The 18,429-nt window shown below is 50.5% G+C and overlaps 3 protein-coding genes across 3 annotated transcripts; 2 read left to right on the top strand and 1 right to left on the bottom strand.

Annotated features, from left to right (window-relative positions):
- Positions 1 to 2,496: 2,496 nt before the first annotated feature.
- CkaCkLH20_09497 (endoglucanase iii) lies at positions 2,497 to 13,701 on the bottom strand (the record flags this gene model as incomplete). Its single annotated transcript, XM_038892212.1, has 10 exons — positions 2,497 to 2,547; positions 8,033 to 8,787; positions 8,839 to 8,954; positions 9,030 to 9,636; positions 10,763 to 11,018; positions 12,128 to 12,652; positions 12,707 to 13,320; positions 13,372 to 13,486; positions 13,541 to 13,582; positions 13,648 to 13,701. The coding sequence occupies 10 exons, from the start codon at positions 13,699 to 13,701 to the stop codon at positions 2,497 to 2,499; spliced, it is 3,135 nt and encodes a 1,044-aa protein (XP_038742448.1).
- A 2,069-nt stretch (positions 13,702 to 15,770) lies between these two features.
- Positions 15,771 to 16,607, top strand: CkaCkLH20_09496 (uncharacterized protein; the record flags this gene model as incomplete). Its single annotated transcript, XM_038892211.1, has 1 exon — positions 15,771 to 16,607. The coding sequence occupies one exon, from the start codon at positions 15,771 to 15,773 to the stop codon at positions 16,605 to 16,607; it is 837 nt and encodes a 278-aa protein (XP_038742447.1).
- A 1,118-nt stretch (positions 16,608 to 17,725) lies between these two features.
- CkaCkLH20_09495 (uncharacterized protein) lies at positions 17,726 to 18,364 on the top strand (the record flags this gene model as incomplete). Its single annotated transcript, XM_038892210.1, has 1 exon — positions 17,726 to 18,364. The coding sequence occupies one exon, from the start codon at positions 17,726 to 17,728 to the stop codon at positions 18,362 to 18,364; it is 639 nt and encodes a 212-aa protein (XP_038742446.1).
- Positions 18,365 to 18,429: the final 65 nt, after the last annotated feature.

Here is an 18,429-nt window from a genome sequence, read left to right as displayed (position 1 = left end):
ACTTTCCATGCCACCCTGTCTGTGATTTCCGAGTTCCGAATTCGCAAAGAGGCGAATGCAGCATTCCTCGAACATCAGCTCGGTGGCCTGGTCGAAGGTTTTGCGCAAGTCACGCTTGTCTCCAGGAGAAAGTTTCTCCACCATTTTGGTTCTCTGTAGCTCCTGCAGGATCATTCCGCCCCCGTTCAAGCAAACCTCTCTTCTTAGCAGAGATATTTCTTCAGAGAGAGAAACGTCTAGGTATGGAGATAAGGGTCGCGGCTGACCAGGGAACAATATGCTCCAGATGGCAAACCACTGATCTTCAGTTCGGGGTTCTTTTGATTTTCTCGACAGACTCTTCGAGACCTCAGGTAGAATTCCCTCAAAGTGAAGATTTCTACCAGGAGGTGCAAGCTGGCAATCGAAGCTGTCTGCTCGCGGAGTGTGTTCGTCAAGGTGCCGTTTGTCAGGAAAGACCGCTAAGCAGCATCTGCAGTAGAAATGAAGCATATGCTTTCTGTTGAGATGCTGTTTCACATCCCCGATTCTGGATAACTTGTACTTGATGCATCTGGTATGCTTCCTGGGTTCGAGCAGCCAAAATGGACAAGCAAATGATCGGGGCAAACCGGATTCTGACTTTGACGATTTAGGGTTTCGTTTCTCTCGTCCTTCTTCATCAGATCCCGGATCGTCGTCTCGATATCGCTTTCGTTTCGTAGTATTTCTTCCTGAGGAAGAGGTTTCCGATGGTTCAGACGATAAGAACAACGCTGTGCTAGCATTTGCACAACTATCCGTAGAGGCCTGATCTCCAGCAGCAGACCTGAACCCTGAAGCTGTGCGAGAAATCATGATTTGATTGATCACGACCTCTAAAGTGGCGGGAATCGGACTGTCATCGTCCCAAGACTCCATCGATTCAGACGACTCAGATGGAGCCAGCCAATTAGAATCGAAGGACGATTCTGAACACTCTGCCAGTCCAATATTGGCTATATCTGGTTGAGTTCGGTCTTGAAGAAGGTCTTCTTCTGTGGAAACGCCGCTGCATTCGGCCAAAGCCAGTGAATACTCAGTGCCATCTGAAAGTTCCTCTATTTCAACTTCTTTGCATGCGAAGGAAGCTGCAGCCAAAGAGGAGGCACGAATCAAGTCGGGGAAACTACCAAACGATATGTCAAGGCTCGCACCTTTGTTTCGGACACGTTAGAAATGATGATGGATATAAGGTGAACCAGGACTTACCTTGGTTATCCCATAACGACATCTTCTCTTCCATGGACATTTTGCTTCCTCCGACCCTCTCATTCACACTACCGGTTCCAAATGCAAGAGCACGTCTTGGGATTTTATGGATAGTTTCTCTACAGAGGGGTTAGTTGAACGAATATAAAAGAGACAAATTCTTTCTGAACAGCACTCGCCCTCTATGCCTGGATGACAACCACCTGACTTTCAGATTTCGCGAACTCAGTGATTCAGATTCGTTTCCGTTTGGTAACGCTTTGAGCAGCTCAAACAGTGTGTTTGGGAGAGATATCCGAATCCCTCGGTCGCGATGATGGCCGAACTCGATTTGAAAACCTCGGCATACCTCGGAGCTAAGTTAGTGCTGACGCACCACAATGGTCTCATCGGCGTTCTAGCTTACATTTCTAAGAACCTCAATGTTTTGAAGAAGATCAGCGGGAGAGTTGCGCGGGTTCAAAAGAGTGCTCTGGCAAAGCTGTGAATTGATACTGGAATATCCAGAGCCGCCCATTGGTGTTGGGTCCGGGCGGGGGAGAATCATTCGCGCCGCGCGCATTACTGGAGTCCTCTCAGCGGCCCGCACTTCTGTGACCCGCTTGACATAGCCGTCGCACTTGATATCGGCCTTCGCACACCGATGACATGTAGGCTTTCCCTCGTCGCACTTGACCCGCCGGATCAAGCAGGTGATGCAGCCCGATCTTACCTTTGCCTTCGAAACGCGTTTCCTTTTGAGTGGTAGAGGTATCAGAGGAAGAGTGTTACCAGCGGGGAACGTCGAAGAAGCAAAGGTTGGAGTGCGAGGGATAGCCGTAGGAGTGTATAAGAGTCCGTCGTCCTCAGTTATTGTTTGTGGTTCCGGAGATGCTGGGAATATAATGTTCCAGATGCGCAGCCACTGTTGTTCCAGGCTCGCGTTTGCGTTTGGATCCCTAGCCAGCTGTTGCGCTTGTTCTTGCGAGACATAGTCCTTGTCTCCGGGCGGATGTTCGCATTGGGTGTTCTTACTGTGACCAACGTGCTCTTTCAATAAGTCTTCCGTCTGAAATATCATGAAGCATTGCTGGCAGTAGGATTTGGGGGTATGATGTCTTGCCAAATGGTCTTTGACGTCTCTGATGTGTGGTAAGGGCACTTTCATACACCCAACATGCCTGGCAGGGTTATGCTTCCGAAAGGGGCATGCAAATTTGTATTCAAATGTCGCCGTACGTAAGGACATTTCTTCGTCCTTTTCGGCATTGTCGTTGATTTCACGATTTAGAACGTGAGGATGAGACGGCCTGAGGCCGACGACGGGATCCATGGCACCTAGGGCAAAAGTGGTTAGCGACATCGGACTCTATATCAAGTCGTGGTTACCATACCGTTGTTTGGCCACTAGCTGCTGCGAGCTTCGCGATGTTGAAAGAAGGAAAAGCTAAGAAGATGGCCTGCCTGCGACAAAGATAAGCACTGGTGCCTAAGAGGCGACGACTGGAGAGGCACATTGGAGGGCGCCCCCATTTTTCCCCCAATAATGAGAGACACAAAACCACCAATCAAATCGAATGACACAGCTGTGTTTTTCATCCCCAGTTCTAGGATTCTGTGTTCTGCGCCATGTTGTGTTTGGTACCTGGTGTACCAGTGTGACATGGTGATGTTGACCGTTCAGTGTTATTTGACCCTCCGTACTAATGCCACAATATAATGAAAAATGGGCTCATTGTGTTAATTGGTAAATTGCGGTGTTGGTTAAAGTAAATAAAAAGCCTTTTGGGAAAGATGCTAGTGATCTGTGGACTCCATTTAGTTATATTAATACCATTTCATTGCTTTGACATCCTTGGGTTACTAGATTTTAAACTTCACTGGCACATTTCCTACGAGCCCTATCTGAAAAGGCTCGAATATCCAGAGAATAATGCCATCCAATTCAAACACTTCAGCAGCCACTACCGGCACCGCGTGGTCAGTGGATCTCCTTATCACGTAGTCTTGAGCCTTTGCTTACCTTACTTACCAACGAGATAGTGGCAGGAGCAATACAGCTGCCGTAATGCTGGATGAATACATCGCCAGCGCCCCAACCGTCACCGAAAACCTTGCTCGCGGTAAAACTACAACAAAGAGAAAGAAGAAGACACAGCGGAACCTTGAGGCGTGGCAGCGGGACTGGGATAGCATGGGAGCTTCACAAAATGGCAGATGAGATGACGACCTAAGCATTGGACACCAGCACGTCTATGTGTATTTTGCAATTGTTTTATGCCTGTTATCCGCTGGATTGGGAGACCCGGGAAAGACAACTCTCTGCAAGAGCTTATACATCCTTACGAAATTATAAGCTGCTCGATACAAGAGTTGCATTACCCGAGCGCACAAAAGACTCCCTGAGATCTATTATATGATAGTAAATAGATTTGATACGGCTCACATGCCAGTTCTTCATCATCTGACGGCATGTCTACCTTGACTGGGTTGGCCCCTCGACAAAGTTTCTGATGTTGATTTGCTGCTGCCGCTGCCCATCATCGCCGTTGAGAGCAGCTTCGCATTGATGAAATCATGGCATGGTTATCGGCGATAAAGAGCTGTCTACTAACGGCGGACGTAGGCGGCCAATAGCGGTGCATTCAAGGTCTTTTTGGGCGAGGCCAGATGACCAGGTTCGTCTATTATCGTACTCCACCTCTACGGCCTCAAAGGTCAATGTGAAGTCATTGCCACTCGCCTGACAACTATCAAGGTTGGAAGTCTATGACTGCTTTTTCTTCATCATTTAAAATACGGAAACTTAAGCTTCTATTTAATTCTGGCCTTTTGCTTTTAACACGCCCATATCAAGTTACGATAGTTCTTTTTTGAAAGCATTGGTTGAGTTTCCCCGTTCTTCCGCATCGCGCCTTTCCTTCGCGATGAGTCCATGATGGCTTGACATTTTCAACCCGTTCAATCGAAAGCCGTCAAAGAACAACAGCAACTCTCCTATCCCGTACCGCACTGGTTGCTCCTCGGCCTACCAACAACGACGTACCGACAATGCGAGAAACAGTCCCTTGTATCGACTGCCGACGGAATTACACATCAAAGTAATGTCCTACCTCGGTCCTACTGACTTGTACATTTTAAGACAAACCAGTGCGGTATTTCTGATGGCTTTCGCACACCACACGTTCTTGGGCTTCCACAGGCCTAATTCAGGACCAAATCGTCAGCATCCGAGTGATACATTACTGTTTTGGGGAGCACCGACACTGCCAAACAGAGCTTATTGGGCCATCCACCTCCACCACCAAAATTCAGAGAACACATTTCGACCCATCATCGAATTCAATCGTCATCAGCTTTCTGTGGAAGGTGCCATGGAAATAGTCAAGCTTATGAAGCGAGACTTTCTTTGTCAGTCTTGCTTAGCAGCTATCCCCGCGGCAGCCCCATGGCAACATTCAGCCGACCATCTATGCCGGAGGGAAGAGCTTTTTTGTGTGGCTTGTGGGGTGAAGCACTCGATGACGTTCTTTTCCGAGACCCAGCTTGGCCGAGACCGCCCGGTATGCATTGGTTGGGAGGGAAGGATGAAGGTATGCCCTCATCGCCAGATATCTCTCCGCGACACATTCAATGCGTTGGAAGGGAAACGAGCAGTACCTCTTCCATGTCCCGAGTGCGAGGTGGAATTCCGAGCCGACCAAGGGGAGAAGTGTCCAGCCCTATTTGTGTCGCGGGTCACCGCAGAAAGTGATCCAAATCTGTTTCTGAAGTGGACAATGCAAGTCTGCCAGCTAGCTGAGGGTCAAGTTGTTACGAAGGACCTCATGCGACAAGGTCTCGAAAGCCTGGAAGCGCGATTCGGAAACCGATTTCTCTGCCACCATATGACATTCCGCGACCCAAAGCTCATGATACCGTTTGAGTGGGAACGCTGTGTTTGTTTTCGAGACTCGATGCCTGAAAATCAAGAGTGCTATCGGCACAAGTATAACAAGGACGATAACTCCGATTGCTGTGCGTGCAATGCGCGAAGTCGGCCCGACGCGGTAGGTAGCTTCATGGTACTGAAGAAATCCAGACGAGGGACGAGCTTTCTGCACAAAATCTATTGCAATCACTGTTCCTCAGAATATCTATGGGCCGTTCAAGCCAACAGCATTACCATTTCAAGACTTCATTTCTGTAAAAAGATTTTCCCTAAAGAAATTAGGTCAAACACCAAGGAAGTCCGATTGAACCCTGAAGGCATATACAAGTGGATTTACAGACTCGACCCGGGTACTTTCTATGGGAACGTATATCACAGACAATACATGGGTTGTGTTGATCAGTCTTGCTGGAATTCTCAGCATCGTGGGGTGGGTTGGGGGTCTTTGGGTCGACGCAGACATTAGTAGGGGCTTGTAAGCTAAAGGAAAGTAGGAAAAAGAAAAAGACGTGCTAATGCTGGTAATACGGATAGCTTTGAGCACCATTATATGTAAAGCCTGCGGATGAGAGTGATTCCGAGCTGGAGATGCACGTGCTTCAGCATCCGAAGCAAGCAACTTGGCAATGTTGACAATGAAGTTCTGGTCGTGTTCAGACTAAAGATACTATCCATGGGTTACGCCTCCCTCTCAGCTGTTGGCGATTGTCGAATGCTTACGCCCCGAAGGCGAGTGACGCCGTTGACGGAAATGAGATGGCTACCGTGTCCAGGATGCAGGAGCCGAGGTAACTTCCGATCAGGAAACACTAAGGCTCTCAACGAGATTTCTCATTTTTCTATCTATATCCCTAACCCTATTATATATATATAATATAATTACCTAAATAATACCTATATATTAAGATATATATTTAATAAGGTAGAAACTCTAATGAAATAAAACGTTACTAATAGCCTCATTCTTATTATTAAGGTTTCAATAACTTAATAACCCTAATAGATATGATGAATAAAGCTTGAGCGGGCGACATATAAAGAAGCCTTTACCTAAATTTGTACTCGTTTGGTATAGCCACATGTTGAATAAAGCATAAAATAAGGGCTGCCGCATCGTATTGCGTGGGATGTTGCAATCGATCAGTTGTTTCTAGTGATGAGACTGCGTCGAGCCATTTAGTACTTACCTTCAGACTGTTACGAAAATGGAAGCAACGTAGGAGGTTCAAATTGCTGCGTCCTCTTAGGCGCCGTGCAAAAATTTAGTATAGGCGGGACTGTAGACATCCGAGATTGGGGCCGATTCCAGTCCATATTCTACAGTTGTGAGAGCCAACAGTCCAGGCTGCCATAAATAACACTGCAATACTCGCGTCTAACACCAAATTCTTCTGAGAATCTCAATCAAACTACATATAACAAGCTATTCTGTAGCGCAGGAGTAATTCATTCTAGACTGACTGATGAAACATAACTAAGAAAACCTTGAAGGATCTACTAACAAGGAGACTTTTCCTCTCCGAGTTCCGGTTTTTTTGAAAGCCATTTGAACATTTCTTTCAATGGCCTCCAAAGCAAACCAAACGGACTCCAACGCCAGACGAAGGCGAAGAAACGTGCAAACAGCTTGATAGGCTCCTTGAGCTCGCTCTCAAGAACCTTTGCCTTCGCCAATACGACAACTGTCAACAGCAAAGTAACAAGACTGGCCCCAATCATACAGACGAGTGCGAAGACAGAAGGCACCTCGCTCATACTAAACAATCCCATGCCAAAGCCAATAGGAACAAAAACAACTGTAATGTACGTAAACAGGCGGATTCCGTCACTTCCCCGAATTTCAAGCTCTGTGCGGATGTCTTCGAGCTTTCTCGTTAATAAATCGTTGTATGACCTGATCTGATCATGGCGTTTCTGCAGCTCGAGAACCTTTTGGTCGTTCAAGGTCTGCCACTTGGAAATCTCTCTTCGGTACCTGTGCTCATCCTTTTTAGTCCATTGTGGACATTCCCGCTTATTCTCTCGATCCGACCATTGCTGAGTTATCTTAAGGTTCTCTGCCAGGTTTTCCTGCAGTACCCGAAGAAGATATTGAACCTTGTGGCACAGGTTGCTGGCAGACACGTAGTCATCACTACTTTCAGTCTGAAGCAGGTCGAGTGTTTCAGCAAGTATTCCACGATTCAAATCTGAGTCTTTCGACGACGAAGGTGGCGACGATGAAGGCTTCGACGAGGACGAAGGTGACGATTGACTCTCTTTGTCCGACAAGAAAGAGTTCTGCACGGTCGTTTTTGCCTCTTTCAGAAGCTCTGCGGCTGCATCCACAATGAGCTCCAGAGCTCTGTGAAGGAGAACAAGTTCCAAAACTCTCCTTTGCTCCCACTTATGCTTCAAACCGCGCTGACACCTAATGTCGAAGGTTGCGAACTTTGGTGAAGGTTCCTTGTTTGAACCAGCCACACTCTTTGTACTATCTCTCTCGCCTGTCTCGCCTGCCTCGGCATTTGTTGTTTCTTGTTTCTGAACATTGCGGTGCTGTATGAAGTGGCAAGTCCAGTACCGATCAAGGAAGTCACCGTCGAATCTGAAGCTTACTGAAGCCCGCTGAACACACTTCCTGCTGGAGCTACCATTGTTGGCTTTTTTCCGGGTTTGGTTGGGCTTGGGTTTTGCGTGAGGGAAGTCAGTCCAGTCTTCTTTGGCAAAATTCGAATTTGCTGATGAGGAACTCGCGTGTTCCTGGCGGTCACTTCTCTTCCCAAGTACCCAAAAGGACAGGTGGACCTCAGTAATCCAACTATTCGTAATCTTCACGGCTTCGTCGAAATGGTATGTCTCGTATTGGACATGGCGCCGAAAAAAGTTCGCTAAATGTACCATGTCACCTACCGGCGACGCTAGACAGCAAACTAGTGCTGCCGTTGGTTCGATATGGTAGAACTGCAGAAGTCTCTTTTTGGAGTAATCGCGGCTGCGTGGAATGATGAGACGTTCCCGTAGTTGATCCAAGGTCTTCACGTGTTCCTTCTCGTAATCTCTCTGTGTGCCATGAGGATGTTGCATGATCGATTGGACACCCTCCGAGTTATTCTGCTTTGACTTGAACAAAACGTCTGCACCTCCAACATCGCTCACTATGCATGCAAGGCGGTCAAGGCCCGGTCCCAACTCGAGGTCCGGGTCCAACGCCCGTCGCGGTTCCGACCTGCGCACCTCGAGCGCCGCGAGTTGGTCAATGCATGCCTGAACAATGGTAGCCTTGAAAAAGATATTCTTCTCATCTTTGAATAGCTTCCTAAACGCCTTCACCGAGATCTCTGGAATTGTTGGTTGAGAATTGAGGAACTTTGGTTCATCGTAAAGCCATCTGTCGCGAAGCTCGACAATGTGTTTCAAGCCAATGTAATCACCAAATGGCAGCCGTTGTTTCATAACCACGTCTTCCTTGCTCTCGGCTTTTCGTTTGTCCAGAGAGCGCTCCAAAAGATTGCTGACCTTTGAAAGATCATCGGCCGTGCCATTTTCCGGTTTGGAACTTGGGAACGCCGATAGGATGTATGGTATTTCGAATTGGGTAGACCAGTAGGAGTCGTGCTTTTGTTCGTTCATAGAAAAAATATCTTCTTTGAACCAGCCGAATTGTCCTGCCGAAAGTCCGTTTGGCGATGATTGTTTAAATAGAGTTGCAAGCATACTCTTGTACATTGTGGCGGGCTCCTCCGACGACTTGACCGCTATTTTCAGAGAGCACAGGATTACTGCCAAGCCGAAGTCCAGGGGACGGTTCCATTCGGATTCTTCGTTGTCATCGCTGTACTTTTGACAATCCAAAGTGTTTTTCCATGCAGAACTGGTGTATGACGAAGCTTTGGTAAAAAACCCACACCTGTCTGCGTTGAAAAGGGTGGTATCCTTTGGGCCCAGAATGAAGTCCATTTCCACTAGAGACCGGGACCTTGCGAGCATCCTAGTTTTTATGGTCGTATTTTCAGTGGTGAACCTTTTGAGAATCGATTCCTGGAACTCCTGTGGTGAGATTTGCTTCTCGGGCTTCTTCAAAGGGTCGTAGCTAAGTGTTGGGTTCCAGCCGAGCTTCTCCACTGATCTCATAGCCCACCAGACAAGGGCATGATCAACCAAGTCAAATCTTTTCAGCTCATTCTCTGAACGAGATATCATGGGCAGGCCATCTCTTTTCGTTTTGCTAAGACCCTCCAGCCAGGATTTGACCAGGCGTTTGGCAGAGCCGGTATTGCTAGTTGTTGCCGCCGTGGAATCAGCGATTTCGCCCAGTTTGATGATTTGGAGAGCCATATCGATGCCAACATGAACACCGGCATCATCCTCCTTTTGCGCGTTTTCTTTATAGTTGACCTGAAGTTTTCGATCATTCTTACTCTCCTCTTCTTTTTCTTTTTCTATCGTTTCGCTCCCATTCTCCTTCTCAACTTTTATGTTGGTTGGCCAGTAGTGACACAGCCACTCGATATGACCTGAACACACAGCTGAGATCCGTTTGCAGTAAATGCTGTTCACGCAAGAGTCAGTCTCATCAACTGAAGCCAGCTTCCACATGCAATTCTTTCTGTTTGCCTCTTCCTTTTCCGCATGTGTTTTAAATTTGTCCAATGCCCAGAGCAAAAGTCGGAAAGAATGGCTGTTTTCTATTAACACTAGACGCTTGTGTACTTTTGGACCTATACACTTACAAACTTGCTTGAGTGACCACACGATGGCGCGCAACATCCCCACACGTGAGAACAACTGGAGGGGGCCTCTGTGATTCCACCTCTGAGTGTCTTCTCGGCCAATTAGCCGAGACTTTGTCTTGGTGGAAGACAGCGATGCTGCAGACAGACAAGATATGCTCAACGTTCCGCAGAATCACAAAGTTCAGATTCTGGTCTTCAACGATTCGTGGAGCTTCGAAATGCTTTGAAAGTTGAGTCTTGACATATAACATGTCATCACGGGAGATATCAAGAATCTCCTCGCTGGATTCAGCTCTCAGTGCATACGCCAAGGTGAGATCCAGTTGACCGGCACTGAGAGCTTCATCCCAAAAGAGATTGTCCACACTGATACTGCGTCCGCTTTGTTGGATGGAGAAAGAATGTTGGCGGTCGCCTACAAACAGCCATATCGGAACGCTTGCGGTCGACTCGGAGCTCGCTGGTGTATTTTTCAGAACATCGAAAACGGAGATCCCGTCATCGGATTCCATGCCATCGTCTGTTGACGTATCAGACGAAGCATTACTGGCTGAATCGCTGTCCCTTGGTCGGTATGGAGACAAATGTTTCGCATACAAGTGCGGGACAATGCCATTGGCTTCATCCGCAAAGTCTATACCCAGAAGGCGAATCTGACCACGCAGAGCCATTGCAGCAGGCCCTTCATTCTTTTGTGATTTGCAAACCTCATGTGTGTACCGCTGGTAAACCACGCCATTGTGGATGAAGTATTGAACGTTCAAGAAACCGCTATTAGTCTTGATCTTGAAGAGTGGCCACCGGTTGTGCAGGAACAGCATTTGAGGCACTTGGCTGTCACGAACATCGGCTCCTTCAGAATAGAGAGTGCCGAGACGACATCCGGTCTGAGGAGCAGTCGACATACGATTAAGCAGGTGTAGGTGCCTCAGCTCTGGGTCGGAATCAGCGTGCTGCGCATTCTGGGAATGCTCTGTACTTTGGGCGAAATCGGCGCAGATGAATTTTGACTGGTCGCAGGGATCTCCGCCAGTATAGCGCGTGATATGAATGAGGTTGCCGTACGCGTTGGCAGTTGCCGTGAGACCTTCGTCCCCAAAGGAGGCAGGACCGTTCCTTCCGAAAGCCCCCTCGATATCTCCCTCGGGAACGGAAGTACAGTTCTGGGTGGTAAAAATGTCAGCAGTTATTTGCCAGTGACCTCCTGGCTGCGGAGCCTACCTTGATTTCAGACATGGTCGTCTATGAGAAACGTGGAATTGATGATAGAAGTTCGTTTGTTAACTGAAATCGTGTCTGAAAACTACTAGTAGTTGCTTGGTTGTTGTTGAGTAAGTCCTAGGGGAACTCCATCTGTACTCTTCAGAGATGGGCAGTGTTTATTCCGACAGCGTGCGTGCCCAACCCCTCACTTCTCCCAATTCGAGATCTTCAAAGACGCATGGCGATGCATTGTGAGTTGTCGCTGGCTGTGGTGTTCCGAAGCAGCAGATTTTCCACGGCTCATCTTTGCAGAAACTATGGAGTATCGGAATTCTCATCACAACACGCCAATGATTGACATCAACCCAAGACAACTTGAAGTGCGGTTGCACAAGATTTGCGGGTATGTTTCCCGAATCGAGCAGGGTAGGGCGGAAAGGCTCTCGTAAAGGGTAAACGTTGCGAACTAAACCCTGCCACGAGATACGAGCTGAGTTGAAACTGCGTCTCTGGGCATGCAGGCGGGTCTAATCAAGGAAAGCAAAGCGGCAGATGCCAATCTGCGTGCAGCCTTGCCGAGCGTATCGCTTGGTCGTCACACTGCGGATCGTATCCGCTCATCGTCATCTGGCGGATGTGTCCGCTCATCTTGCATAACCCAAAACCTTTAGCATTGATGCCACCAAACCCGGTAGGCCCGATGATGAAATTCGGTGCGGGCCGGTGAAAGCGATCGGTAAAAGTGGGTCAATTTCCGATCATATCGGGCCCAGCGGCGCAGCAAGTCTCCGGAAGATCGGGCGATGGCCCGAAATAGTGAGAACCTTTCGGGTTGAACAGCGCGCTGTGGCAGCAATTTCACTTTCCATCGCGAATTGCTGCGTTCTCGCTAGAATTCTCACATCAAAACGGGGATTGATCCCCGTAAGCAGCAGCTTGTGTTCGTAAAAGCTGAAGTAATTCCTTTCTTATTTTTACTTTTAATTTTCGTGGCTTATAGGACATGAAGCTATCCCCGTCCTCACAGCATCATAGCTGCCACCAATCCTACACCCAACAAACTTCCCACAACGTCAACCCTGGCAGCAGCAGCGGTCGGGGCAAGCGGTGTGCTCGTCGTCGTCGTACCATTCCTGCCACGAGCTCCGGTCGGTACGGGAATAGTAGGCGTCGATGTATCAATCAACAGCGTAGTAGGCACAGTCATGACGCTCGTCGGTGGAAGAATGCCGCCCTCGTCGCTCGAAGCCGGCGCCGAAGTCGGGACCGCACTGGGCGCACCACTCGGCGCTTTGCTCGGGGTGACGCTCGGAGCCGCACTCGGTGCCTTACTCGGAGCCACGCTTGGCGTCGCCGAGGCCGCGGGCTTAGACGCCGTCGTCTCCGGGGACGTCACGTTCTGCTCGGTATTCCACGTCGCGAGGACGCACTGCTTCATCAAGTCGTTGTCGGTGTAGCTGTTGCCGGACTTCTTCGGCGTCAAGCTGAGGACGTAACCAGTATCGAAGCTGCCGGCGGCCCATCCGACGAGACCAATGAAGACGTCCGAGTTCTGGTTGATGAACGTGTTCTGCGCGCAAAACGCCGTGAAGCACTGTTCCGCGTTAGCCCGTCGATCACACATGAAAAAAGAACATTTGAAACCTACCGAGGAATCGCTCGAAGCCCCCGTCTCGCTGACCAGACCCCTCCGCCCCTTGGCCCTCAGGAACTCGGCCACCGTCCTGAAACTCTCCACATTATCCGTCGTGCACGGCTTGTGCGTGCCGCTGTTGTCCTCGTCCAGGTACTTGTGGATGTCGATAATCAAATTGTCGGTGGTCCCGTCGGGGTTCGTGATCGCCGTCAACGCCTCCGCGCTGCCGCTGCTGACGAGGAACTCGGCCGAGTTGAAGTTCGTGCCGGGGAGGAGGATCATCTGCGACGTCGCGCCGGCCTGGCGGATCGCGGTGACGACCTTCTGGCACGTCGCGGCCCAGATCTTGACGTCGAGGTCGTGGGGCTCGTTCATGAGCTCGAAGACGACCTTCTCGTTGTCCTTGTACTTGGTCGCCAGCTGCGTCCACAGCGAGACGAACTGGTCGTCCGTCGGCCCGCCCTGTCCGATGATGCCGCCGTTCCATCGCGCGAAGTTGTGGATGTCGAGCATGCAGTACGCGCCGGTCGCGAGGCACTTTTGCATCACCTGGTCGTACTTGCCCAGGTTGCCCGAGTTGAGCTGTCCGCCGAGTTGGTTGTTGACGAGGAACTGCCAGCCGACGGCTTCTTGATGTTAGTCGTGAGACTGAGTGAAGTGGCGTCGGGGTATCATACGCAGACGGAACATGTTGAGACTGTCATCCTTTGCGAAATGGTTCATCTGACCCTCTCCATCGCCGCCGCCGAGAGAGCTGAGTGGCAGCTGGACGTTGCCTGTGGGACAACTTCCCTGTCGCAAATCATCAGCATCTAGATCATCTCAGGTCCTGGCATGATGACTTACATCAATCTCACAGCCGAAGTCACCACCAGATATCGCGACTCCCTGCAGCCCTAGTATTAGACATCATCCCATATCTCGAAGATCATCGGACTTGCCAAGAACTGCACCCTGGCGACCGCCGCCGCCGCCAACCCCAAAAGTGTGAATGTCTTCGAGACCATTTTCGAACCGGAGCGAATGAAGAAGCGAATGTGAAAAAAGGGTACCCAAGAAAAGAAGGGATTCAATCCGAAGAATGAAAAAGAAAAGCGCGTGGCTAAGAAGCGAAAGTGCAACGGCGAAAGGGGGCCTTGGTGTAGCAGAAACTCCCGAAAGGAGGAACAGAAGACGTTGGGCGACGGGAAGGGCGGCGAGCCGCATTACATATCTCTCCTGAACCCCTCGGTGGGATGGCCATGGGACACCGGTCGAGTGCGCCGCTGCTCACGAGTGGCACCCAAGAATAGCATCACTCATACGACCATGGGGGGACGGCAATAAGTGGACGATGTTGGCTCTAGTCGTGCACAAACCGGGCTGAGCGATCGAAGAAAACCCAGCATGCCATCCGATTGATGGTCGTTTCTGTGCGACAGATTCATGCGGCGAGCGCCACGAAGCCCGGTCGGACGAGGGCCTGCATCAGACGGTGGGAGTTTCATGTACGGACACCAGGGCCAGGGATCCACGAATTCCCCAGATCGAATGCCACCAAGCAGCCCAAAAGGGACTTGCAGTTTTTTTTCTTCATGCTGAGGCGGTGGCACACACAGCCCACAATATGTGGAAATCAAGCGATTGGGGGCCGTGGGGGATTCGATTTGATGGATCGTTTGGGGTGGCCTTGGCCGGAGATGTGCGTAGAAGTCGTGAGCCGCGGGAGCCAGAAGACGATGGGGTTTCGGGCTGGCCGGGAGGCGGCAGGATGACCCGCCGGCGCGGCGAGTCGAGCGTTCCATTTCGACGGTTTGCAATTGAAATGCGGCTTGACTTAGATTGCTACCAAGGGATGGCTGCAAACGGCGTCAGCCTCGATGCGCCATGCCAATCTTGCAGTGTGTTGATTGATGACGATCAATCTCCCTTGATCATCAGGTCGTGCGCTGCAGCTGAGATTCAGCGACAAGCTCAGCCAAGAGACAACAATCGACGGTGAATGACCGACGACACTCGGCCCGATGGTGTTGGTGGTCTTCTTCGGGATGTTTGGGTCGTACTCTGGGGAGACGTTACACGGCAGCATTTTAGCCTCACTCGAGCTCACTTCTTTCATCCAATGTCATGGACGTCTTCTTGTCAGCTTGCTTCTGGCATGAGCCTGGCGCAAGCACGGATGACCAGATCGCGAACGTTGGCCAATATCCAGGGGCAGCCCGGCAAGCCACGAGGGCCTCTAGAACTAGCGTGTGTGCTAATAGTCAACGGTTCCGACACCCGTTGGCGTTTAAAGTGTCCGTGACAGTCGACATGTTGTGAGATTGGACACACCGAATGCGTGTTGTGTAGCCGGCTCGTATTCAAAAGTCGAAACGGCTCGTCTGTGTTTCTCAAAGATACCGTTCGTTGTGCTGTGTTTCCAGAGCGAATCTCCGTCCCCGAGGCATTCGGCAGGCCGGCATTCTGACCGACGCATGTGTTCAAACGGGTCGACCCCTGAGGGCAATCAACGCCAAACAGATTGAGGATTTTGATGATTGTGTTGGGAAATCCTCCGTGACTAGGGCTGACGCTCGGATGAGGTAGTTGATCCTGACGGACGGAATCGTCAGATATCAACCCCAAATCGGCAATGATGAAGGGGAAATGGCAGATGTCGCAGGTGAAGCAATCTTGGCTGGTCTGACATCCCTCAAGCCACGCGACGACCCCTCCCGCTCCTGATTACTAAGTCATTTCAACATGTCTGGGGTGAGATCCACGTGTTGAGCCAGGATGATGGAAGCATTCTAGTGTCCATCGTGATTCACTCACGATGTTGGGACTAGATTTTACCAAAGCTCATCTTGCTGTGAAAGTTGTCTTCACGAATGCTCTGCTTCTTCATGATGAAGACCACCGATAGCGGACTGCATCCTTCTCGTCGCAATGATTGACTCCAATGGTATCATAGTGGGGCGCGCGGGGAAAGAAACGATAAATACCGGATGAAGATGCGTCGAATGTCTCGCAGAAACCATTCCGCCTCCTAAGTCAGTGATAAACATCACAAGTTCCGTCATTTAAATCAAACTCCCTCGCCAAACCCGTCAAGATGGCCTCAAAGACTAACCCTCCCCTCCTCGACCACATCGTCATCCTCCTCCCCCACCAAGTCCTCGCCTCCCTCCCGTCCTGGCTCTCCTCCGAATTCACCATCCTAACCGGTGGCCGCCACGCCGACGGCCGCACAGAAAACAAGCTCGTCATCTTCGCCGACGGCACGTACCTCGAACTCATCTCCTTCGTCGAGGGCATCAGCCCCGAGGACCGTCTGTCGCACAAGTGGGGTCCCAAGCCGGACGGCACCATCATCGACTGGGCCTACTCCCTCGCCGACGAGTCCGGGTTCGCCGCGATCCAGGAGCGCGTGCGCTCTGCCCAGTCCCTGGCCGCCTACGACGATCCCGTGCCGGGCGGCCGCATCAGGCCGGACGGCGCGGAGCTGAAGTGGGCCGTCGCGCTGCCGGGCCCGGAGGGAAAAGTGGAGCGGGGCGAGTTGCCGTTTTGGTGCTTCGACCGGACCCCGCGCGAGTTGAGGGTGCCGAACCACGTGCCGGAGAACGTGAAGCATCCGAGTGGCGCTCTGGGAGTGCATTCGGTTGAGGTTGATGTGAGCAGCGACGAGTTCAAGAAGGCCTACGGTGGGATTATCGGACAGCCTGGTGAGGGGGAGGACGGTGGGAGGTGGGCTTTTGATGTGCCTGTCCGCCAGTTCGAGGACCCCAGGGTTATTCGCGTCGAGACTGTTTCAGGAGATCGTAAGTCTGGGCAGTCTATCCGTTTAGCGTTGTACACTGCCGCGGGTACGTCGAAGCGATCCATCAGTGGTGATCTCGGTGGGGGTGTCTCTGTCAAGATCGACCTCGTTCCTGTCAGCGGGTCATCGTAACAGCATCTTCGCGTCAAGATCCTAAGATGCGAAAGTAAGACAATAAAACCAAAACAAGTTTTCCGTGTTCGAATGAAGTATAATGTCAAAGGGATGAATTTGCAGACGGCGACGACGAGCAATAGTGATAGGGACAATGACAATGAAGAGGGCGAAGACTGAGAGTATGAGTGGAAAACAGAACCTAGACGACGGCCGCGAAGATTATAACAGTTGAAACTTCCAGCTACATTTGTCTCATGATTTCCCTTAATATTTTGTTATTACGTGTCCAGACATACCGACTAATCTACAATTCAGAAGTAATACGACATCCTCGCGATGTTGAGTCATTTTTTCAAGTCCTTCGATCGAAGCTCACGGTTCTGGGATGCTCCGCTCTGTGGTCGCATAAAGCCGAATTCCTCATGCACCCAGACCCAAGTATGTTTTAGGTCGATAGTAGCTCTGTTCATACCCCAAGTCTCGGGTGTATGAATGGTACGATGCTCAGTATGTGGTATATGATGCACGCCATGAGGACGGCGCTCACGACCTGAAGGGTATGTAGGTTGTTGGCCGTCATCTTCGACAACTCTTTAGGACAAGATTCCTCCATCTGCCTTTGCGGTGACGGGCTTTTTTCTCTCTGTTTCAAATTCTCCATTGCCTGAATTTACGGACCTAGGAGGCAGCATTAATGTGATGCCAGTCATGGATCTCACTCTCCCAGATATCTACATGAATGTGTTCTGATTCAGAGTTGTTTCCATGAGATAGCAGTGAATAGCTCTGCAACAGTCTGTCACGAAACGTGTAAAATAGATGCAGCCTGATTCATCAACAGCAAACCGGAACGGGTATGAAAAAGGCAACATAGACAGCAAGGTTGCAGATAGACAGCAAAGTTGCAGAGTCGTGGTAGCCTAAGCTAGGTCTTGCGCCTAAGTTCACGGCATCGCTGGGGACAGATGATTTGGTCTAGCAGGGTAGAAATAATCAGCCTCGAGATTCGTCTTCCTGAAAATTCTTCTCACAGTTGATACTACAAGACGCAACACTTCATCCACCTTCTGCCAGATACACATCTCTACTCTCGCATCAATATCATCCCCCAGCTCGGTCCACGGTTCGAAGTAATGCCCGCAGATGCGCCCTCAAGACGAACGAGCGGCACAACGGCCCCTGAACGAGTCCAAAGGACCACAACGACTCCAGATATCACGGCTCCGTCTTCACGGAGAGCCATCAACCGCTTCAGAGCCCAAGCGTTCATATTTGGAGCACCATGGTTCATCGCCTTCACATGGCAAGCCGCTGTCCACAACCTATTCTGGAACGGGTTCATGACCACCGGCATCTTCACATTCGTCTTCTTCGGCCTCGCGAGCCCCATGGAGCACGTCCCTCCGGAGAGACTTCTCAAGTGGACCGCGTTCGCGACCGTATTTCACTTTGTGACGTACCTAACAAGTTCGATCTTGATTTCCGCCTCGATATTATTGCTTTATAAGGGCGCAATCTGGTACTCGTTCGCGTGGCTGTTTGTTTGGTTCGTCGTCTCGGCGTATGCGTTTCTCATCGCCGCGAGTTGGCTCGTCGGAATAGGGCCACAGGATGAGGACGACATCAATATTTCGAGTTGGCCCGCTTGGGTGAAGGATCTCCTCCCGCATGGAATCGCCACGATGATCAAGGACGAATACACGAGACACCCTGAGCCAGCTGTTCAAGTTCGTGGCACAGAGGGCCCTAGAGATCCAAGTTCGAGGGCCTGAGCAAGTGAGTAACCCTGTCACGCTACCTTGCGAGATGATTAGGAACATGAGGTTTTCCTGGTGGC

This window comes from Colletotrichum karsti (assembly GCF_011947395.1).
Source record: "Colletotrichum karsti strain CkLH20 chromosome Unknown Scaffold34, whole genome shotgun sequence".
Taxonomy (NCBI): Eukaryota; Fungi; Ascomycota; class Sordariomycetes; order Glomerellales; family Glomerellaceae; genus Colletotrichum; species Colletotrichum karsti.
Note: the sequence above shows the minus strand (reverse complement) of the source record. Positions and strands in the feature narration are given on the sequence as shown.